The sequence below is a fragment of the Sorex araneus genome, chromosome 3 (genome assembly GCF_027595985.1).
Source record: "Sorex araneus isolate mSorAra2 chromosome 3, mSorAra2.pri, whole genome shotgun sequence".
Taxonomy (NCBI): Eukaryota; Metazoa; Chordata; class Mammalia; order Eulipotyphla; family Soricidae; genus Sorex; species Sorex araneus.
Genome location: NC_073304.1, coordinates 185,242,316 through 185,266,101, shown reverse-complemented (window position 1 = coordinate 185,266,101; position 23,786 = coordinate 185,242,316). Strand labels below are relative to the sequence as shown.

At 45.8% G+C, this 23,786-nt stretch overlaps 3 protein-coding genes across 3 annotated transcripts; 2 read left to right on the top strand and 1 right to left on the bottom strand.

Annotated features, from left to right (window-relative positions):
• Nucleotides 1-122: 122 nt before the first annotated feature.
• On the top strand, nt 123-2,316 carry TMEM88 (transmembrane protein 88). The gene is made up of 2 exons (XM_004604854.2): nt 123-1,533; nt 1,679-2,316. Exons 1-2 carry the CDS (start codon nt 1,171-1,173, stop codon nt 1,946-1,948), a joined length of 633 nt encoding a protein of 210 aa, XP_004604911.2. The 5' UTR covers nt 123-1,170; the 3' UTR covers nt 1,949-2,316.
• A 585-nt stretch (nt 2,317-2,901) lies between these two features.
• Nucleotides 2,902-3,827, bottom strand: NAA38 (N-alpha-acetyltransferase 38, NatC auxiliary subunit). The gene is made up of 3 exons (XM_004604853.2): nt 3,608-3,827; nt 3,230-3,413; nt 2,902-3,056 (listed from the first exon to the last, which is right to left on the bottom strand). The coding sequence occupies exons 1-3, from the start codon at nt 3,686-3,688 to the stop codon at nt 2,944-2,946; spliced, it is 378 nt and encodes a 125-aa protein (XP_004604910.1). The 5' UTR covers nt 3,689-3,827; the 3' UTR covers nt 2,902-2,943.
• Nucleotides 3,828-4,135: 308 nt separating this feature from the next.
• LOC101556518 (cytochrome b5 domain-containing protein 1) lies at nt 4,136-9,150 on the top strand. The gene is made up of 4 exons (XM_004604852.2): nt 4,136-4,440; nt 4,541-4,617; nt 4,733-4,951; nt 5,557-9,150. Exons 1-4 carry the CDS (start codon nt 4,281-4,283, stop codon nt 5,785-5,787), a joined length of 687 nt encoding a protein of 228 aa, XP_004604909.1. The 5' UTR covers nt 4,136-4,280; the 3' UTR covers nt 5,788-9,150.
• The last annotated feature ends 14,636 nt before the right edge of the window (nt 9,151-23,786 follow it).

Sequence of the window (23,786 nt, the reverse complement as noted above, 5' to 3'; positions counted from 1 at the left end):
AAAAAAGGGAGAAGGTGGGAAGTGGGGGTGGGGGAGCTGGCAGCCCCTTGCCCACCAGCGCCTCCCTTCACCGACTTTGGCCTTTAGCAACAGACACAAGGACCAGGCTCCAGCGGCGGCGGGGGTCACATACGGGTTCCCTCTCGCCTGCCAGCCGCCCGCCCGCTCGGCGCAGATGCACGCGGCTAGTGTTGTACATAGACTTTATGGCAGCCGAGGTGTTTAATGAGATTCTTTCTATGGGCTTCTCCCCTCCCCCAGAACCTCCTTATTTTTTACTTCCAATGCTAGCTGTGCCCCTGTACATGTCTGTTAATTCACTTGGTTATGATTTGTATTTTCTGGTTTCTTTTTTTAATTTATAACAGTCCCACTCACCTCTATTTATTCATTTTTGACCTCCCATTCCTTCCAAGCCATCCCGCCCGCCCTTCCAGAGACCGCCCGCCACCGGGCTCTCCCAGTGCCCCAGTGTGTGTCGGCCCGGCCTGTCGGTCTCCGCCCTTGGCTCCAGCCGGGTTCTCATGGTGCTCAAACCCGCTCCCCTCCTCTACTTCCTGCACTTTCTTGGACCAGTCCCCCCACTCCCATCCCGATCCCGACCCTGCCTGAGGGTGAGCGACTCCTGTACTGTAGGGGAAGAAGTGGGAACTGAAATGGTATTTTGTAAAAAATAAATAAATAAATAAAAAATTTTTTTTAAAGTTTTAAAGAAAAGAACTATGAGGAAAAGGAACCCCGTCCTTCCAAGCCCCTCCCAGCCCCGGCCAATTTCAAAACTCGGACTTTCCCGTCGGTCCTCCTTTTTAAGCGTGAAACAGCCCAGGGGCAGGGACACGCAGGGAGAAATTTCTCTGGGGCTTTATTTTTGGTTTGTCATTTTTTTTCTCCTCCATGCTGGGGCTGCGGGAGGGATGGGGGGTGGGGGGGGTTATAGTCCCGCCCCCTCGCACTGCACTGTCTCTCTGCTCCAGGGCAGAGGGGTCTTCCCAACCCTACCCCTATTTTCGGTGATTTTTGTGTGAGAATATTATTGAAAATAAAGTCAGAAAAAAAAAAATCCTGTTTCCCTAACGTGCTGCTGGGAGGAGGGGAGACGGTGATTGATGGAGAGGCTCTAACTGCGCAGACCCCGCTGAAGGGGAGCCCCTCCCCAGGGGCGCCTTTGGAATGTCCAGAGCTCTGGTCCTGCTTCTCCAAACGGGAGTGCCTAATCCTGGAGGCACATTCCAGGATAAAGGGGGTGGGGAGAGGCCGGGCCAGGGGAGGAGCAGGAAAAAGGGCTATAAGGCCGTGGTCCAAGCACAGGGGCGAGCTAGGCGGGCCATGGCGGATGTCCCTGGGGTGCCGAGACCGGTTCCTGCGGGCCCAGAGCCTCGGGACCCACTGGACTGCTGGGCCTGTGCTGTGCTGGTCACAGCCCAAAATCTGCTGGTGGCTGCTTTCAATCTTCTCCTGCTGGCGCTGGTACTGGGGACCATCCTGCTACCCGCTGTCACCATGCTAGGCTTCGGCTTCCTCTGCCACTCCCAGGTGAGCCTGTTCCCCGGGGTGCATGTGAGTGCGGGTGAGAGTGCGGTTGCAGGGGGCTCTGTGAAGTTGTGATCAACTTCCCAGCGTGGTCTTGTCAGTTGGGGCCTGACATATCATCTCCTCTGTGCCTCCTCTTCTTCCACAGTTTCTGCGCTCCCAAGCACCCCCTTGTACCGCACACCTGCGGGACCCGGGCTTCACGGCCCTGCTGGTCACTGGATTCCTGCTCCTTGTGCCGCTGCTCGTGCTTGCCCTGGCCAGCTACCGTCGCCTGTGTCTACGCCTTCGCCTGGCAGATTGCCTCGTGCCCTACAGCCGAGCCCTCTATCGGCGCCGGCGTACCCCACAGCCACGGCAAACCCGGCCCTCACCAGGATCCCAGGCCATTCCCACATCAGGAAAGGTCTGGGTCTGACGATCCCAAGCCAAGAACCATGTTGACTGTCCTCTTTTCCCAGGCAGCCCAAAAACTTGAAGCCGGGGTGGGGGTTGGGGATGTCTCCCTGTTCGCCCTTCTCACACCCCTCAGCCAAGTCCTTCCTCTTTGGGGAAGAGCAGCATCTGTGGATCCACTGCAGGTGAAAATTCTGGAAAAACCACTTCTACTCTCATTACCCATACCTGAATCCTGAACATCTGGGCTGGACCCTGCAAGTACATAACCTCCCACACCCCATCTTGTGAATAGAACAACCAACCTCTTTCTTTTTAGTGCAGCTAATATTTACAGGCTGGGGAGCGAGGTTGGAGGGGAAGGAGTGGTCATACATCAATAAAGGATGAAGGAACTGAATGTGCTCCTAGGATTCTGTGAATAGAGGGGGCCCCCACACCAATACTATTTAGCTCTGCTCCAAGCTTGGAGCAGGAAACATGGGGGTGGGGGGAGGACTCAAATATAAAGATGACAGTATCCTTGGGCCTCCTGGCCTTCCCTTATCGCAGTTGCCCGTTCTTCCTGACCAGACCCCAGAGCTCTGTCCCTGACCCCAAACTCACCTCCCCATCCGAGTGGTGGAGCCTGGCCTCTACTGCCTATCTCCCCTTGGGGACCCAAGCCCGTTCTCTGACCCCAGCTTAGAGGAACTCAGCATTGCCAGGCCGGGGAGGAAAACAATGGACCTTCCGGAGCAGGATGACACCCCCTCCTGCCTTAGCAAGGGAGGGAAGATGGAGGGTTCCACCCAGGGGCCCACAGCTCAGCCTGGCCCCATTCCCACCCTAGAGCCTGAGGGAACCTTTGGCACCCCTGGATGTCCAGGCTGGGAATAGAGGGTTGAAAATACTCCTGACCTCAGAAACCCTCTCCTGTAGGGGTGGGGTGAGAAATCCCTGTCCAGTTATCCCAATTACACGGACACAGGGCTCTTCGGTTACAGTTTTAATGAAGTCAGGATGGTGTGATCTTGATCAGAGATAAGGAGGCCCTGCCAGGTTCTCCCTCTGCACTTCAATGGAAACGATGTGGTGGCCGGGTACCATGGCCAGGCCCAGGACACGGGGTTCCCCAGCAGAGAAGGAATCTAGAAAGAAGGGTCAGAGCATCAGAAGGCTGGCCAGCGTCGGTCCCGCCCATTCTGAACCACGACTTCTAGCCCCAGAAAATAAGAGGGGGCAATCAGCCATTCAAGGGGAAACGCCAAGCATGAGGCTCGTCCGGCCCTCTCCGGCGAGTGCGCTTTCCCCGGCCACTGACCCGACGGCTTGAGGAACTCCTGAGCCGAGCCCAGTATAACATTGCAGTCGCGGTCTGTGCAGAGGAAACAGCCGACTAGCGTCCGTCCATCTGTCATGCGAATGCGCATGGTCTTGTTGAGCAGTGCTTCCAGCTGCTGCCGGGCACGCGCAGCCGAAGAATCTTCGCGTTCCCCTTCAGAGTCCTGCGCGGGGCGGGACACGCCCTCAGACCGCGCCGCCCCCGCTCGCCGTCCGCCCTCCCGCCGAACCACCGCTCCCGACAGCCCGCGGGGTGCTCTCACGGAGCCAAGAGGCTGCCGGGAGCTGCAGTTCCCATTCCAACCCCCCATCTTTCTCCCTGAAACCCTCAAAGACCCAGAACCAAGCCCGCGCTAACCCCGGCGCTGGAGGTGCTTTGACGCCGGCTGCAACAGCCATTCTCTTCTCGTAGAAGCATTGCTGGTCCAGCTCCGGCCATTTGTCCCGGGCCTCCTCCGGGCCCTTCGATTTAAGAACCTTTCGGATCCAGTGGTCTGAGATCTCGCGAGCGCTTCGACTCCTCTTCGCGAGATCACTTCCCCTTCTAATCCTCTCGGCAACTAGAGATATCGCGAGTTTCTTCTCCAGGACTTGTTTCACTGACGCCTAGCACGCCTGATGGCTTAAGATATCGCGAGAAATTTTATCTATAGTGTTTTACAAATCCCGCAGGGAACCTGGGATTTAGCGAGAATACATTTTTCATAATGTATTTTGAAATACATTGCATTTATACCTCCGCAGCTACTCTAAATACCCCGTGTAGCCTAAATTATTTAAAACAGCGTAACTCAAATGACCTGAGCGGCTGTTTCGAACTACGTTTCCCGTGAGCACGCACAGTCCTGGCTCCTCCTCACCCACACAGTAGGTGGTATTAATGGACGGTGGCTGTAAGGGGACAATGGTTTCCATGTGAGCGGATAAACGCGCTCCCCTTAGCTCCAGAAAAACAGGGAGGATGTCTTACTAAGTGCGTGAAGGGGCGCTAAGAAGCTAAGCGAGGAAGCCAGAAGTACAGAGCAAGAGACATGCCGCACCGCGGCCTAGTGCAAGGACCAGATTTCAAGGATTTCCAGCGTCGATATTTCACGCCATCTGAAGTCGCCCAACACAATGTACCGGAAGACCTCTGGGTCTCCTACCTGGGATCCGTGTACAACCTAACGCCATTGGTACAGAAGTACAAGGGTAAGGGACACACTTTGGGCTAGGGTTGAGGTGTGGAGTATCGATGTAGGACTGGTTGGTTTGGGGGTTACCAGCACCAACTGCGGCTGCTCCTTCTCAGGAGATTTGCTCCTGAAACCCATTGTGGAAGTTGCGGGACAGGACATTAGCCACTGGTTTGATCCAAAGACCAGAGACGTGAGTTTTCTCGGAACCTGGGGTTGGGGGAGCTGGGATGGGAGGAAAAGCCGGAGCTGGCTAGACCTAAGGTCGTGTCTGCTCAGACTCTTCTGCCCCAAACTCTGCTTTAAAGATTCGCAAACACATAGATCCTCTGACCGGCACCCTGAGATACCGCACCCCGCGGGGCCTGTTTCTGCACATCCCACCTCAGCTACCCCGTTCGGACTGGGCCAATGATTTCGGAACGCCCTGGTGGCAGGGCGCAAAATATGAGGTGGGGCTGCTGTCATCCAAGACCCGTAACATTCGCATCATTAACACGCTCACATCGCAGGAACATTCACTGGAGGTAAGAAACTGGTGCCTGAGGCGCAGGTTGGAGGGAACTGAAATTCCTGCACCCCCAGGTCCCCCCGGCAGATTTTCAGGCCGTTTGATTTCCTTAACTGGTGGCAGTTCTATGTTCTCTACTTTAGGGGAAACTGTGTGGTGCTAACCAAAGTACACAGCTCCTTCCTAAAGTACAGGGCTATTCATTGCATCTTAGTATTGGTGATTCTTATAACCTCTTCCATGCTGTATTTACTGTGGGGATGAGTTTGGGACGGTTGCTTTAACCCTTTTGGGCCACATCTGTTAGAAGTGGCTGCCTTAAAAACAGGCAACACTTTGGGGCCATTTACTTCTTGCTAGAGCTCCAGCTTATTTTCTGAGCCTGTGGAGTGTCAGAAGTTCGAAAGTGTGTGTGCATGTGTGTGTGTGTGTGTGTATAATGTCTGAAACTCAGAAGTGCATATGTGTCTGTGGAGTGTTTGAAGCTCAGAAGCGTGTGTGCATGTGTGTGTGTATGTGTATATGTGCACATGTGTGCGGGCTTGTGTGTGTGTGTTTGTTCTAGAAATCTGGGATGGGGTGCTAGGGCTTTCCATCAGGTGGGACTTCCTTGTTCTCCAGGTGGGATCTCTGGAGTCACTGTGGGAAATTCTGCATCGCTATCTCCCCTATAATGCACATGCTGCCAGCTATACATGGAAATATGAGGGGAAGAACTTGAACATGGATTATACCCTGGAAGAAAATGGGATTCGAGATGAAGAGGAAGAATTTGACTATCTCAGAATGGATGGTGCACTCTACACACCTGCAATATTGCTCTACTTCAATGATGACCTTACAGAGCTATAGGAAAGGACATATGTAACTCATGTAGAATCAAGACCTGTTTTCTGTTTCTGTGCCCTGTAGAAAAAGTATGGGAATGAAGGTGGGGTGCTCCTGGATTCTTACCTTCATTGCATTCTGGGAACTGACCTTTGGATGGGAATGCCAAAGGTCCAAAGATCCTATTCCCCAAATCCTTTATAATGGCTCTGAGAAAACCAGGGATGATACTAGAAGAGCATTAGTTTTTAGGAATGAGGACCAGAGAATTTGGACCAGGTTACGGTACTTGTCTTGCATACAGCCATTCGGAATTCGATCTCTGGTACTGCAGTATGGTTCCTTCCCTCCTCTCTGTCCCCAGAACCCTTGAGTGATCTCTGAGCACAGAATGAGAGAGTAAGCTCTGAATACCACTGGGTGTGGCCCAAAAACAAGTTTTTTTTAACGATGGCACAAAATGTTTTTCAGGATCAATCCTTGCATTAGGGAGATATAGAGGAGAGAGTAAGATATAGGGAGATAGTGAAAACTCAGGCAAAACTTACATGGTGATGAAACCTTTTTTTAGATAATAGTAGAAATGGAATGATTGTGGGAAGATTTAAAAATTGTAATAGCATCTATTACTATATAAAACTGCCATTCCTTAATGAATGTATTTTGGCAGCAGATATCAAAGGGGAAGACTGCTATGTGTTAAAATATCTGTCAGATGGATAGCATTATTGCTGTTTTACAGTTAAGACTGTTGAAGCTTAGCACAAAGACATTCCAGTTAGTAACCAGAATATGAACTCATTTGTCCATGTTCTTTTTTAATATAAAGAGAATATCTCAATATCTAAACTAATGCTAACATTTGTAACAACTACTTCTCTGAACAAGTGTGTTTAGGCAGTTAAATACACAATTGAAACCTATGGCTCACTGGGTTTTCAGAGTGGTGTATTGTTGTGACTGAGTGAAATCTGCTTGCAGGAATCCAGTGTTAACTGAGCTCGAGGCTATATCCTGTTGAATTCAATAACAACTTTTTTTTTTTTGGTCTCTCTTTTTTGTTTGGGTCACACCCAGCAGTGCTTAAGTATCACTCCTGTCTGCTTAGGGGACCGTATCAGTTGCTGGGGATGGAATCTGGCTGGGCCATGTGCAAGGCTAGTGCCCTACCCATTGTACTATGTCTCTGGCCACAACAAAATTTTTCTTCTGACTTTTTTTGAACCAAAAAAGGGAGGTATTTACTGAGTTCAGTATAAATTAAAATGAAGGGCCTTAGGATTGGAACATAGGCGGGGGAGCAAATTGGAAGCAAATGGTATTGTATATTCAAGGTGGGCGCTATCCTCTCAGGAAGACAAGACTGTTTTCTTTGCAAAAGGGTGACTTTTTAAGAGGGGGCTGACAAGATTAAAGATAAGAGCTAAAATAAGTGCGAAATAAGTGTTCTCTTTGGTGACTAAGAAAGAACAATCATGGGGCACAGTGGCCAGAGCTGGTTTCCTTGGTGTGTGTGTGTGTGTGTGTGTATGTGTGTGTTTCCCTGGAAGAGGCACACCGAGTGGTGTTCAGGACTTGCTCGTGGCTCTGTGTTCAGGGATCACTAGTGGCGCTCAGAGAACCAAATATGGTGCTGCGGGCTGAAGCTAGTTGGGCACCCGGTGCAGGAACCCTTCCCACTATATAAGCCCTCTGCTCCCTTTACTTTAAATCAAAAGCGGGAACTAAAAATCACCAACAGATGAACTTTCTGACAGAATCAGCCAGGGAGAGGTTATAAGCAATCAGAGTGCCTTCCGGATAAATGAAGACCAGACCAGGGTGTAGTGCAGATGGCCCATGTGAGAAACTGAGTAGTTGTGAGGGAGTTTCTGATTTGCTGGCTTGGAAATACTTGGATAGTGGTGCAGACTTATGTACTCCACTAATGGCTTCAGCACAATCCAGACTCCCTATGAAATGGATACATCCTGTGTGATGAAGAGTCTATGAAGTCTCTGAATCTTTTTTTTTTTTTTTTGGTTTTTGGGTCACACCCAGCGATGAACAGGGGTTACTCCTGGCTCTTCACTCAGGAATTACCCCTGGCGGTGCTCAGGGGACCATATGGGATGCTGGGATTAGAACCCGGGTCGGCCGTGTACAAGGCAAACGCCCTACCCGCTGTGCTATAGCTCCAGCCCCCTGAATCATTTTTTGATAATCAACTCTGTTACTACCTTATGGGAATTGTGATCATTCAATTAAGCCCCTAACACTATGCTGTTGCTGGAGCAAAGGTGCTCAATTTGTTTGGCCTGTCCACCCCCTTCCCAGGAAAAAATTACACAAAAATTCCCCTTCCCTATACAAATCTATCTTTAAGCTAAAGAGAAAGTATTCTTCCCATTGCACCCCAGGCTACTCCCCTCCCCCCAAGAAATCATTCCAGCACCCTGTGGAGGTTAGGGAGCAGCATCACCCACTGGGAGAAACAATGCAGAGCATACCTCAGGGCCTCCGCCTGTGGGATCTGCCCAAACCTGCACTTTCAGAGGCTCCTATGTTAGTACCTCTTGCTGGGAACTCATATCAAGTCACTTCTGTCTCTTAAATATCTCAGGAATACTTTTGTGTAAACTATCATCAACTCTTGGCCAGACCCTTAATGGAAAACTTCCTAACCATTTCTGTGCATAGAAGAGCAAGATGTGAAAAACAAGCCTTCAGAATTCTTTAGTGGTTTCCAGTTCCTTTTGGAATAAAGCCTCAGCCTCTATCTTGCATATTTTGCATGATTCCTTTGTTCCTTATGCTCCAGCCACACACTGACTGGCTTTCCTTTGTCTCTAGCTCAGAACTACAGACTGAACTCTGCTTGCAACCCTCTTCCTTCAATATTTCCATTTTTCCTCCTAGCTGATCCTCAGTTTTCCTCAGGGAGACCTTTCTCTTCAGTTCCCTCCCACCCACCCGCCTTCCCCATGGGGGAAGGGTGGAGTGGGGCATATCCAGCAATGCTCAAGAGTTATTCCTGGTGGTGCTCACTCGGGACCATATGAGATACTGGAGATTGAACCTGGGTTGGCTGTGTGCAAGGCAGGTGCCCTATCTGCTGTACTATCTCTTTTCTAGCCCCAACCTTTTTCTTTATATAGGCCAAGACTTTGGGCTAGATTTCTCCTTAGTACTGTATATATTTCAGAGTACTTAACTACAGTTGTAACTTTAAAATTATAGATGTAAAAAATAAGATTATAAATGTAATTGGCTGGCTGGCTACTAGACTGTAAGCTCTTAAGGGCAGAGCTTGTGTACTCTTGTGTACTGCTGTTTTTCCAATGTTGGTGGTACACAGTTTTTGCTCAATAAATTTTGGTTGCCTGCACTCAGTATCAAGTGAATTAATCTGCATATAATAACATTTCGGAATATTGTGTCCTGGGAGGCAAGGTAGTACCAAGAAATAGGACATCTGAATCCAGTGCTGTAATCTCTATCCACAGGTTTCTTTATGTACATCCATGATTTGGGGCTACTTTCTCATTTCGCCGCCAGGTGGCTGTAGTTGCCTACGCAGTTGGGAGAAGAGGCTTTAGAAGAGGGACTACACTTCTGTGTTCTCCAGAGGTTAGGATTAAGAGTGGCTATAAGAGGGTCAGATGTAAAAGGAGAAATCACATGGCTACTATTATTTTAGGTTTATTCCTGTTTTTAAAATGTTTCTGTTTCTGGTGCCGGAGAGATAGTAGGATAGAGTGTTTATCTTTTTTTTTTTTTTTTTTTTTGCTTTTTTGGGTCACACCCGGCGATGCATAGGGGTCACTCCTGGCTCTGTACTCAGGAATTACCTCTGGTGCTGCTCAGGGGACCATATGAGATGCTGGGAATCAAACCCGAGTCGGCAAGGCAAACGCCCTACCCGCTGTGCTATCACTCCAGCCCCTAGAGTGTTTATCTTGTACATTGCTCTGTCTGTGTTCAATCCTGGGCACCATATATGGTCCCCCAAACACCGCCAGGAGTGATTCGTGAGTATAAAGCCAGGAGTCATCCCTGAGCACTGCAGGATGTGTCCTTCCCACCCCCCCCCCAAAAAAAAAGTTTCTGGCCACTCAGGGGGTCCATAGATGTTGGGGATTGAACCTGGAGGCTCCTGCATGCAAAGCCACAACCTTTGAACCACTACTCCAGCTCATTAAATTTTTTTCCCATAAACTCATGCCAGGAGAGGGGTATAATGTGAGAAGTGAAAATTCCAAGATAGGAAAAGTAATAGAGTCTGATTACAGGTGTGGGAGTGTATGGGCCAAGGACCTGTAGGAGAAATAAAAACCACAGTTTGGGGTCTGGAGAGATAGTACAGCAGGTAGGGCGTGACCTTGTATGTAGCCTATCTGGGTCCAATTCCCAGCACCCCATAAAGCCCCTGAGCTCTGCCTGGAGTGAACTGTGAGCAGTGAGCCAGGAGTAAGTTTTAAAAAACTTTTTTTTTTTTTTTGCTTTATGGGTCACACCTGGCAATGCACAGGGGTTACTCCTGGCTCATGCACTCAGGAATTACTCCTGGCGGTGCTCGGGGGACTATATGAGATGCTGGGGATCAAACCCGGGTCGGCCGTGTGCAAGGCAAATGCTCTACGTGCTGTGCTCTCACTCCAGCCCCTACAAACTCTTTTTTTTTTTTTTTGGTGGGGTGCTTTGGGCCACACCGGCCGTGCTCAGGGCTAACTCCTGGCTCTGTACTTGGGGATCACTCCTGCAGGGTTCTGGGAGCACCTACCCGTGTACTACTGCTCCAGCCCAAAAAAGAACAGTTGACCTTTAAACAAAAGGGGTTTGAACTCTATAACTTACACATGGATTTTTTGTTTGTTTGTTTTTGGGCAGGGCTTGGGGCATTATATGGGATGCTGGGGACCAAATCTGGATCAGCCATGTACAAGGCAAGTGTCCACTGTACTATCTCTCTGGCCCCTACATGAATTTTCTTATAAACAGATAAAGCACAATTATAGTATGGCATTATAAATGCATTTTCCAATGACTTTCATAGTATATATTTTTCCTAGCTTTATTAAAATACAGCATAACATAGCTGCAGATTTGGCTCACATGGTAGAGCACATACGTTGCATGTGTGCCCTGGGTTTGATCCCTGGCACTACATACTATCCTCCAGGTACTGTTGGGTCTGGCTTCCATTTTAAAAGATGGGCCTGGGGCTGGAGCGATAGCACAGCGGGTAGGGCGTTTGCCTTGCATGAGGCCGACCCAGGTTCAATTCCCAGCATCCCATATGGTCCCCTGAGCACCGCCAGGAGTAATTCCTGAGTGCAAAGCCAGAAGTAACCCTTGTGCATTGCCAGGTGTGACCCAAAGAGAAAAAAAAAAAAAAAAAAGATGGGCCTCAAAATTTCTGGGTGGGGCTTCCAAAACAATGAGTTAGGGGCCTGGAGTGCATAAGCCCTCACTTTTATCTCCAGCACCATGTGCTTCCACTCTCCTAGGCTACTTGGAGTGGCTGTAAGATTCCCTGACTACTGCTTGGGATGCCCCGATATAAAAGTAATTTTTGTTTTGTTCTGGATTTGGGCCACACTTGGTAGTGCTCAGGGCTTACTCTTGGCTCTTTGCTCAGGGATCACTCCTGACAGGTATTAGAGGACCATATAAGGTACCAGGGATCAAACCCGAGTCAGCCACACACAGGAGAGACACCCTGCCCATTGTACTGTTGCTCCCACCCCCAGGAAAAATAATTTTTTAAAAATTCATAGTATAACATGCAAAATGTTAATAGATTGTTACTAGAAAGGCTTCTGTAATAGTTCAGTTGCCTCTTGAACAGTGCAGGACTGAGGGTAGGGAGTTAGATGTGTTAGGAACAATGTGTCCCTAACACTGTTGAAAATCTATAACCATCTCCCCCCAACTTTTTGGGGGTGCCCAAAATGTGTAGAGGCTACTTCTGATTCTAGCTCAGGGATCACTCTTGGCAGTGCTCACCTGACCACATATGTGGTGCTAGGGATTGAACCAGTGTTGGCCACACACAAGGCAAGTATATACTTCCTCCTTATACTCTTTCCAGCCTATCCCCTAAAACTTAACTTCAATGGTCAATTTGTATCCACTAATTCAGGACCTCTCTATTCTTCATGCCCCCACCCCCATAGATACTCAAATTCTAGAATTCTCAAGTCTGATAGTTGACGCTTACTTTCCTCTATGAGTTCCACAGGTGCAACTGAATCCATGTACGTGGAGCCTGTGGCTTTGGAGAGTATTTGCTGAGGAAAATCTGCATAGGCACAATCCAAACTCACATTGTGCAAGGGTCAACAGTGCTTTCATTTACTCATAATTGACTCTCTTTGGTATGAAGTTTTCCACTAGGAACAACTTTGTTGTCTATTCAAGATTGGGGAGTGTGTGAAAAATGCCCAGTATAAGCCTAGAAAGTATATAGAATAGGAGTGTGGAATCAAAGTCCTCATGTTGATTTCTTTCATTTTGGAGGGAGGTAGAAGATGGAGATGCTTCTTGTTATCAGTAACACCAGAGTAATCCAAAGGATTAATTGGAAAGTATTTCCCACAATCCTCAGTCCCTATGGGCATACCTCATTGGAGGCACTCTACCTTGCTGGAAGCTTGCCTACTCAATGAAATAAAACATACAGATGAAAAGGGATTGGAGAGCTAGCATGATGGGTAGGATATTTACTTCGCATGTGGCTAATCAGGTTCAATTTCCAGCACCCCATATAGTCCCTTGAACACACCCAGTAGTGATCTCTGAGCATAGAGCTAGAACTAAGCCCTGAGCACAGACAGGTGTAACCACCCCTCCCCCCACAAAACCAAACCAAACCAAACCATATACACAAAAAGATAAAGGGGTAAAGAGATAGTACAGTGGGTCGGTGCTTGCCTTGCAAGTGGCCGACCTGGGTTTGAACCTGGCACTCCATAGAGTGCCCTGAGCCCCACCAGGAGTGAGCACTGAGCATAGAGCCAAGAGTAAATCTTGAGCACTGCTGGGTGTCGCTCCCAAACAAAAATATAAACAAAATTAATACAGCATGAAGACCACGTTGTGGTAGAAAAAGTTTCTTTATGAAGAAATCACAGGTAGATCACCTCAAGAAACGGTTTCCAAGGTATGTGTTTGTGTGTATGAACATGAGCACACAGTCTGTTTTATTCAGAAATAAAATTTCCATCAGCACATATTTATAATTTGAAGACACTGAAGAGTAAAGTATTAAGGATGACAATACTGTGTGGTCCCATGATTCCTGATACTTGTCTCAATAATCTACCTCAAAGTGTTACACTTGTATTTTCATGGCAGAAATAAATCTTCATCCTTGAGGCCAAGTTTATGATTAATCTGAAATATTTTTCTACTGTCCTAAATAAATTTTGAACAAGGAGCCTGGATGAATTCTGAACAACGAGATCTACCATTTGGGCTTGAAATCATAAAATTGATTATGACTTCAGGATAAGATTAATGCACCCAGATCACAACAGCTGAGTTTAAGTAAACCATCTAGATATGTTAGAGGGAGATCTGCCATGGCTCAGCAATAGCACATGGGTCTTTTTTTTTTTGAGAAATCAAACAATAAAAAATCTGAATAACTTGGAAGCTGAAAATTAGGAGTTCAAAATATAAATACACCGTCCTACCACCAGGTATTAGAACCTGTCAAACACATTTTTAAATTTTATTTTTTGTTTTTCTTTTTTTTTTTTTTTTTGCGTCACACCCGGCGATGCACAGGGATTGCTCCTGGTTATACACTCAGGAATTACTCCTGGCGCTACTCAGGGGACCATATGGGACGCTGGGATTCGAACCCGGGTCGGCCGTGTGCAAGGCAAACGCCCTACCCGCTGTGCTATCGCTCCAGCCCCTTATTTTTTGTTTTTTGACATAGTGGTGCTAAGGGCTGACTCCCAGCCCTGTGCCTAGGGATGACTTATGGTAGGACTCGGAACCATATGGAGTGCCAGGGATCAAATCTAGTTAACCACATGCAAGGCAAGCACCTTACCTGCTGTACTATCTCTCCAGCCCTATGAAATTTTTGTTTTTGTTTTTGGGTCATACCCAGTGGTGCTCAGCAATTAATCCTAGCATATGGGGTGTGAGGGATTGAACTTGGGTGGCTGCACGCAAGGCAAGCTCAATAGCCACTGTATTATCACTCTAGCCCCATGAAACACATTTTAAAAATTAGTGAATGAGCAAGTGAAGTGATACTAATAAAGTTGGGTCCAGAATAAAGGTTGAAATGAGGAACAAAATGGTGGAAAAACTGCAGCTCAGTTCCTGACCTTCAGGAGTCTAGTATGTTGGCATCACCTTTAATCATCTTAATTAACTTGTATTCCCAATGGCCATATAATGGCTAGTATAGAGTAACAATAAATATTTGTTTCAGGAAAGAATTGTGTATGTCACCCCCATTGTTTGAAATGCGGGAATGTGAAACTCATGTCTCTTGCTACTTGTCCACTCCCAGTTGCCAAAGAGATTTGATGTGGATAGTTAAGTGACATGTTGATAAATTTGGGGGGAGGGAAAGGGAAGAAATGGGTCACATCCAACAGTGCCCAGGGGCTATTTCTGGTCCATGTTCAGGAATGACTCCTGATGGTGCTTAGGGGATCATATGCCAGGACTCAAACTGGGGTCAGTCGCATGCAAGGCTGTAAGTTCATAAAGTGTGAGGCTGCATGATGCATGTGTTATGTGTTCGGTGGCTGAGAACCACCTCCCCAGCCTCCTCAGCAGAGAAACAAAGAGACCAGGGACCATGCACTAATGGTAAAAACGGCCCGTTTAATGCAGAGTTACTAGCATACTTAAAGAACATCTGAAGGGGTCTGAGGTACAGGACTGCACGTAGGTATGATTAATCATTTACAGAGGTAAAGCATTTTGACAGAGGCAATTCTCTTGGGGGATTAACTCAAGGAAATACTGTCTCCCAGGGACATTTATATTGCTTTTCTCTTTCCCTGTAGTTGTACATATTAAACAATTAAGTTTACTTCTTAGTAATACTTGCAGTTATTTGGATAAACACAGTAAGAGATAGAGGTTCCAAAACTCAGTCCACTGGGCCCTGAGAGCAAGCAAGGCTTTTACTGTAAATCCCAGACTAAGTTCGCAGGCCAGTTCAGCTTTCCCATGGAGGTCCTGTCTCTTAACAATTTGCATTAAAATCATGCTTTTATGCTTTCTAGACTGTCCCATTTCGATGCCAGGGTAGCTTTGCCACTCACCCTAGGTCCATCCAAGTCCCACTGCGGGACCTCTGGTTAGGAACTATGGCAACTGAAGCCTGATTCAAGTAATTATAATGGATGCCCAGGAGTAGATATATTTCAGAGTCAATCAATTCCCAAATATTAGGAGCAGCATTAATGGTTTTTCTGTGTTTAAGCAAAGAACATTGCTCTATGGCAAAATATGAAAAAGGCCCCAGGGGAAATAGAAAAGCAGGTAGGTAACTCACTACAAATACAGAATTGAGTTACCAGAAAGTTTTGGCATATAAGTAACCAAGACTGACTGGGGGAATTGTCACAATGAGAGGTAAAACACAAAGGAAAGGTTAAAGATAAACTCAGAGGTGCTCACAAGAGCACTGTAAGCTTCTCTGGGGGGAGGAAAAGGGGCAATTCTTTGATGAAGTCGTTTTAAAACACTTTGGGTTAATATCCAACATAAACACTTTACCCCTGTACCTGTGTTGATAAATTCTTCCCATCTTCTTACCAAGTAATAAGACAGAAAATATCAGACTTGTTCTTAATCAACAGCCTAGATTTATAAATATTAATCTACCATACCATCAGTTGAGAATGTATTTGACTCCAAGTAATAGGAATTTGATTGCTGGGCTTAACTACAAAGAAAAGAACAAAAGGGCCTGTGGTGTAATGAATTCATTACATAGGTTATCGGTGTATCAGGCAGCTCTGTCGCCATATTTTTGCCCTCATGTTTTTCACCTCCCCAGTGGTTCTATTTTTAGCCTGTATTATGGTTAAGAAGAAGGAAAGGGGATGGAAAAAAAGAGCCATGCCCACATCAAAGCAAAAAATTTTCCAGATACCCTTAGATTTCTGCTTATGTCTTAGTGATAGAAAATACATTAGAAAATGACCTTCCACTTCAAGGTAGTCTGGGACAGTCTTTTATATTGACATCTACAATAAAGACCTCCACTACTATGGAAAATAAATGAAAATTGGGTAGCAACTAATGACGTCTCCACAAGTAATGTGAAAGTATTATTCATCCATTCATGAACAGACTTAATTGTTAGGCACTTTGTGCCTGAAACTATTCCAGATACTGAGGAAATATCAGTGAATAAGGAGGTAATGTTCCTGCATTATTGGAACGTACACTTTGATGGGATGAACAGTAAAGAAGTTGACAAGATCATTTCAGGGAGTATTAAGAGCTACTATTATGTGTACACACAAATACATTCACACATATTAAAAGTACTGTGTGAGTTAGGAAATAGCTTGAAGTTGGGTCAGCATCACATGGTCTCCAGTACCACCAAGATAATCCCAGAGCAATGCTGGTAGTAGTCCTTGAACACTATCAGATATGGACCCCCAAAAGACAAAGGAACAGAATCACATGAGGATGGTCAAGGCTTGCCTAAGATTAATTTATTTGCAGAACTTGCATTAATCCCCACAATGCACAGTACTGTTCTTGTTTATACTGGGGAAAAAAACAACAACAACCCTGAAGCACAAGGAGATAAAGGAATTTGCCAAAGGTCATATGACTAGTTAACTAATGGAGATGGGCTTTTCACCAAGATTGTCATAGGCTTAAGAACTTAACCACTGAATTGCAACACCTTCCTAGACGGTGAAGATCTGCTTAACAAACCATCCCAAAATATAAGTGACTCAAAGCAACCATTAATGGAATTTGAAGACAATTTGAAGACAATAGAGTGGTTAAGTTTCATGCACCCAACTTGGCTTTAATTCCAGTACCCCACATAGTCCCTTAAGTGCCATCACTTCATTGGACCACCAGATCTGTTTGTTGGCTGAGTGAGGTCCCTGGACCCCTTGAACACTACTTGGAAGGTTCCCCCTGAAATGAAAAACCCAAAATGAAAATACAATTATTAATTTTGCTAGTGTATTTGTAATTTGGGCAGGGTTCAGTGAGATATGTCAATAGGGTAAACTTTTTTGAGGGCCACAACCAGTTGTGCTCAAGGCTTACTCCTGGCTCTGCGCTCAGGGATCACTAATAGAGGGCTTCAGGGGACCATAAGGAGTGTCGATGATCACATCAGCTGTGAGCAAGGCAAATGTACTACCTGTGTACCCACTGTACTATCTGACCCCCATTAAAGGGTGAATTGTTTGGAGTTGGAGTATTTATTTCCAAAGTGGCTCATTCATCTCTGGCAAGTTGAAGCCAGCTATTGGTTCTTTTCCACATGGGGCTCATCAAATGACATGGTTCCAAAAGCAAGTAGCCTGGGGCTGGCAAAATGACTCAATTTACTGAGCACATGCCTTGCATGTGAGAGGTTGGGTTTGGTCTCCAGCATCACATGGCCCCAAGCACCAAGTGAAGTAGACTCCCAAGTACAGCCAGGTGTGCCCCCTTCCCCCAAGTAAATAATAAAACCCAAAACCTCTAGAGACCCAGGAGAAAGTTGCCTCAGCTTTTGTAACTGCCTCAAAAACAAGGGGAGAGAACTAGACCTCACTTCTTAGTGGGAAATGTCAAAGTTACACTTTGTTGTCACTGTAGTAATAGCACCTTGGATATGATATACATTGTGGCCATTCTGAAAAATGCATTCTGCTACAGATGCACTTGAGAACAATGGAAGGAGATCCTGCCCAATATAGAAAGAGAGGTGGAAAGATGGTCTAGGATTGTGTGAGTGTGGGTGTGGGTGAACCTATCTTGAAAATCTAAGTTAGAATCATAGCATCACTATGCAATACTATGCAATACTCAATTTATTAGTATAATACACCTGTTATGTGTCAAGTTGGTTCTTGTTTAATAAGGCACAATCTCTTCCACCTAAGAACTTATAGTAGGACATTCAGTAAACCACAGGAGCCTCTCAATTATCTGCTTCCACTTAAACATAGCAGCCACAGGAAATATTTAAAATTCCTCTATTTAAAGTCTTGAAGGATACCCACTATGAAGTAGTAGGACATCCTCACCATCATCTAAACAGCCTTTCCTGATTTGGCTTCAGCATGCTTGTCTTTCCTCAATGACCTTTCAATTTCTGAGACCACCAGCCTCCTTTCTTTAAAGATCTTCTGACAGACTGCTCTTTTTTTGGTGGTGGTGATTGGGGGTGGGGGGCACACCCAGCAATGCTCAGGGGTTACTCATCTCTGCATCCAGAAATTACTCCTGACAGTGCTCAGGGGACCATATAGGGTGCCATATGGGTTTGAACCTGGCTACACTGTGCAAGGCAAATGCCCTACCAGCTGTAATATCTGGCCCCTCACAGCCTACACTTCAGCATGTAACACTTTACCCTTCTACTCACCATGTGGCCAACTAGTTTATAGTTTCAGCTTAACTGTTACTTTCTTGGAGTTCTTGAAATCCCTTCAATTAAATCAAATATTTTATCACACCCTGTTAGGGTGTCCTGAACATCATTATTATAATTAAAATGTTTAGTGTAGCTAGGAGGGCACACCCAGCAATGCTCAAGGGTAACTCTTGTCTTTGTGACCAGAAATTACACTTGGTAGTGCTCGGGGGACCAAAAGGGGTGTGAGGATTACATTCAGTATGCAAGCCCTACCTACTATATTATTACTCTGTCCCCCAAATTTGCCATTTTATTATTATTTTTCCCCCATGGGTCTCATTTTATTTTTCACATCCCAGTTCTCATAAGTGCCTGTGGACAAGAGAAATAATGCTTTTGAAAATCTCCATGTAAAGACATCAACATAGACCAGAAACACAGTCCTTGACCTTCCCAGTTTTGGATGATCTGGTAGACAAGAAAACCAGAAACCCAGAAGTCCTATAATCCCCATCCCCCTGCACCAAGGTGGAGGGGGGATCGCTATGGTATAGTTCCCACTGACCTTCAAGGAATGTGCTTTTATTTGCTGTTTTTTTTTTTTTCTTAAAAGCAACATGCTTTGGAGATCATGAAGTGCCAAGTGCAATGTTCTCTTGGCTCCAATTCCAGACTGCAAAAGGGTGAGACAGGTACTTGTTCTGCTAATGCTGGTCCGTGGACAAGACCTTGAGTCTTCCATACAGGAGACAGGAGGTCTGAGAGTGAAGCCACCGGTAATCACCAATCTTCCACAGCAATTCAGAGTCAAGTAGGGCAGCTACTGTTCCCTTCTGCTCCTCCTTGCCTATCTCCAACTGAAGTAGCAAGTCAAATAGCTGATGCTTTTCCCTGCTCCAGGTAAGGGAGAGAAGACATTTTTCACAAGTGTTCTGCCTAGCTTCACTGATGAGGCGACATGCCAAGTCAAGAAAGTTTCTCCATGCTGTCAGAATTTTTGGCTGAGGTCACCAAGCAGTACATTTTCTGAGCTTGTGAATTCTTCTACTCGGTGCCTCTCCTTCCAGCGAGATAAATCTTGTTGCCCACTAGCACAGTGATGACTTTGTTGCTGGCCAAAATATACCATTTTTTAAGTGCATAAGTCAGGATTTAGTGATTTTGTATGGAGAATTAAATTATAAAATAAGTATTTATTTGTGTAAATTTTTAATGCTTTATTTTTATTTTGGGGTCACACCTGGTGACAGTTAGGTGTTACTCCTGGCTCTGCACTCAGGAATAATTCCTGGCAGTACTTGAGGGACCATATGGGATGCCGGGGATCAAACTCGGTTTGGCTGTGTGCAAGGCAAAAGCCCTACCTCTGTATTAGCACTTCAGCCCCCACTTATTTTATCTTTCAATTCTATTTCCCCTTTTCCTTCATTTTTGTGATGTCCAGGGTTACCTGGGGGTCTCAATTCCTTTAGTTGAGTCACTTTAGTGTTCACATCCATGCTTACCAAGGATTGCACTCCTGCCTACAGTACTCATATATTTCCAGTGTGGTACTCACAGAAGATCACACTCTTTAGTTGTAATGCTTGCATATATCTGACACAGTGGGCCTGAGACCTCGCGTTCTGTTGTGCACCTGGGGGTCCCAAACAGAATAGCTGCCAGGATTGCAGTGCGCTCATGTGGATGTGTACTGGGGATCAGACTTGCAGCCTCACACTTGCAAGGCAGGTTCTTCTGTCACTGTTTCATTCCCAGGGGCCTCAAACTGGCATTTTACTTTTTAGTGAAATGAAATAGTTTTATAGAGAGAAATATGAGGGCAGAGAGACAGAGAGACAGAGATACATGTTCAAAACAGGGAGGGAGGTATTGGAATTTGTACACACACACACACACACACACACATATAAATTATCCCCCCCACACACACACATACACATGGTAGTGTTCAGGGATCACTCCTGGTGGGGTGCAGGGGACCACATGTTATGCTAGGAATTACTGTGCTATAGCTCTGTTCCCCAAATTTACATTTTAAAAGTGTGATTGACACAATATCTAGAGAATGGATTAGAGGAAGGAAAGAAAGTGGTGTAGTACGCAGTAACTCCGAGAAAGAGATGATAACTGGAACCAGATCAGACTGCAGTAGACTAAAAAAAGATGAACTGAAGTGAGGGCCAACAGAACAAACTAATAATTCAGTAGCAGTGGTAGATAGAGAAGTTAAGGATTACACCCAAGTTTCTGGCCTGTTTTTTTTTTTTGGGGGGGGGTATTGGTTGATACCCAGAGGTGCTCAGAGGTCACTCCTGGTGGATTTAGGGGGACCATATGGGGTTCCAGAGATCATCTGGGTTGGTCACTTGTCAACCAAGTGCCTTAACCCCTGTATTATTTCTCACAAGGCACTACTGAATAATAACTTGAGATCCCTTGAGAAATCCTGAGATTGGCATTATTCAGCATCTAAGTAGCAGCTGTCATGATTAGAAAATTAGACCATATTTATGACTAAGATTTCCTCTAACAGCACTTTGTTCTTCCATTAGAAGAACTGAGTCCAGTTAAATGTGATTTGTTTCATATTATACCAGCTTTGAATATATTTATATAAATCATGGAGAGAGCAAGGAAATGGGACCAACTAATGAAAGCAATAATAACTAAAGTTAGCCCTTTGCTCATTTAGTTGCAGGTGCTATAAATAACTCGGGATAGAGAGATAGCTCAAAGGATTGAGTGCATACTTTGCATGCAAAAGACCCAGGTTCAATCCTCAGACAGCAGCAGCAACAGGAGCCACTACTGAGCACAGAGTGGGAAGTAGTGCTCGCGCATTACTTGGGGGTATAGCCCCCAAGCAACCAACTCAGGCTATGAATCTTCTCACAATGAAATCATCTTTGATGATTAATCTGTTAAGTACACTTGGTTGTTTAGAATAATAAGTACTTTATGGTCACTTTTATTATTTATTTTTTTACTAATTTTTTTGGTTTTGGCCGCACTCTATGGTGCTCAGAGACTATTTCTGGCATGTATCTCAGGGGTCACTGCTAACACTGCTCAGGGACCAAATCTGGGTATCCCACATGCAAAGCATGTGCATTAGCATATGTTTTTAGTTAACTCCATAAATCCTCACTATCAGGGCCCGAGTGACAAGACAGTGGGTAGGGCGTTTGCCTTATAGGCAGCCAAGCAGTGTTCAATCCCCAGTATCCCATATAGTCCCTGAGCACAAGTCAGGAGTAACCCCTGAGCACCACCAGATGTGACCCCAAAACAAAAACAACTCACTACAACAACCCCACTACTATAGCCATGTGAGAAAGGCATCCTGTTTTAAGGATGAAAATGAGAAGCCAGACAGCACAGCAGGTAGGGCACTTGTCTTGCAAGCAGCTGACCAGGATACAATCCCCAGCATCCTATATGGTCCCCTGAGCCCACCACGAGTATTACTGAGTGAGCTAGGAGTAATTCCTGAGTACCGCTGGGTTTCCAAAGAAACCAAAGGATGAAGACAGGGCCACGGAGGTCACTCAGGGAGCTGGTGAGCACATTTTGCATGCAGAGCCCCTGGGTTTCCCAGCACAGCAGAGTCCCCCACCAAGGGTCACTTCAAGTGGCCCCAGGCACCACAGGTATAGCCTGACCCCACCAAAAACCAGGGGGGAAAAAACTGAGGGAGATGAGACTTAGGGATTAGTAGCTCACCCAGGGCCACTCCTAGTTAAGTGGCTATAACTTAGTGCTACCGAGACCAAAAGCCCAACTTTTTATTTAAAAAAGTGAATAATTTCATTATTTAATTTCATTACTTCCTATTTTAGATGGGCTGGAGCGATAGCACAGCAGGTAGGGCGTTTGCCTTGCATGCGGCCAACCTGGGTTCGATTCCTCCATCCCTTTTGGATAGCCCGGCAAGCTACCGAGAGTATCCCGCCTCCACGGCAGAGCCTGGCAAGCTACCCATGGCATATCTGATATGCCAAAAACAGTAACAAGTCTCACAATGGAGTCGTTACTGGTGCCCACTCGAGCAAATTGATGAACAACAGGACGACAATGATACAGTGCCTATTTTAGATTATTTTAAAAGTATTTTTTAAATACATTTTTTTTTGGCTTTTTGGGTCACATCCTGTGATGCTCAGGGGTTACTCTTGACTCTGCACTCAGGAATTACCCCTGGCATTGTTCAGGGGACCATACGGATGCCGGGGATCGAACCCAGGTCAGCCGCAAGGCACATACCCCCCTCACTGTAATATCACTCCAGCCCCTAAGTAAAATAATTTAAAATGTTAGTTTAATTTACTAATATCCAACTTAGTCTGAGATTAAAACAACTCTTATTGTCCAGTGAGCCAGAAGGTGAAAGGGCTCAAGAGCAAGCAGAGGGCCTGGAGGAAGCCAATTTGGGATTAGTGTTGGTAAAAGTATTAGGGTAATTCTGAAATAACTGGAAATTTTGATGGAAAGTAAGGTATTTCTTGAGGGTTATGGGCCAGTAACAAAAACAATGAAACTTCTGAAAGGAAATGTCAAAATGTTTGATTTTGCCATTTTTAATAGAAGCATTATATCTTTCCATAATGGTCAATCAAAGTAGGTAGGTCTAAAAGAAACTGGGAGAAAATAAACAATGATTTGGTTTTGATATCGTCTTCTTAAGAAAGTCCCTTTATTTACTTAATGAAGAACAAGAAAGGAAATAGATTTAGCTAAAAGGCAACAATTGAAGTCTGAGCAGGTTTGAGGTTAAGAAGAAATGCAAAAGTTTATTCAGACCCTTCTGGTCAATTAAGAACTGAAAAATAGGGGCTGGAGTGATAGCATAGCGGGTAGGGCGTTTGCCTTGCATGCGGCTGACCCTGGTCCGATCCCCAGCATTCCATATGGTCCCCTGAGCACCGCCAGGAGTAATTCCTGAGTGCATGAGCCAGGAGTAACCCCTGAGCATTGCTGGGTGTGACCCAAAAAGAAAAAAGAAAAAAAGAACTGAAAAAATAGTCTCTAAATTTAGTAACTAGGTGATTCTTAGTGATTCAGTGAAGTCCATTTCACTGAATCACTGGCAGGATGGAGATGGGGGGCAGAGGGATGGAAAATGGAAAGTATGTACAGTAAATTCAAGAAGCATGGCTGTGAACGGGCAGATGGAGATAGGGTGGTGGCAAGGGTTCCACAGATCTTTTCTAAAGTTAGGAATATTTGGGTGCTGGGGACCACACCTAGAGGTGGTATTCAGGGTTTACTGTGGCTCTGTGCTTAAGGGTCACTCCTGGAAGTGCTTGGGGGACCATATGTGGGTGCTGAGGACCTAATCAGGTCAGCCCCCTAATGCAAGATAAGCTCTTTAACTCCTATATTATCTTTCCAGTCCCTAAAGTCAGCAAGGTTTAAGTACCTTTAAATGTAACTGGGAAAAAGCAAC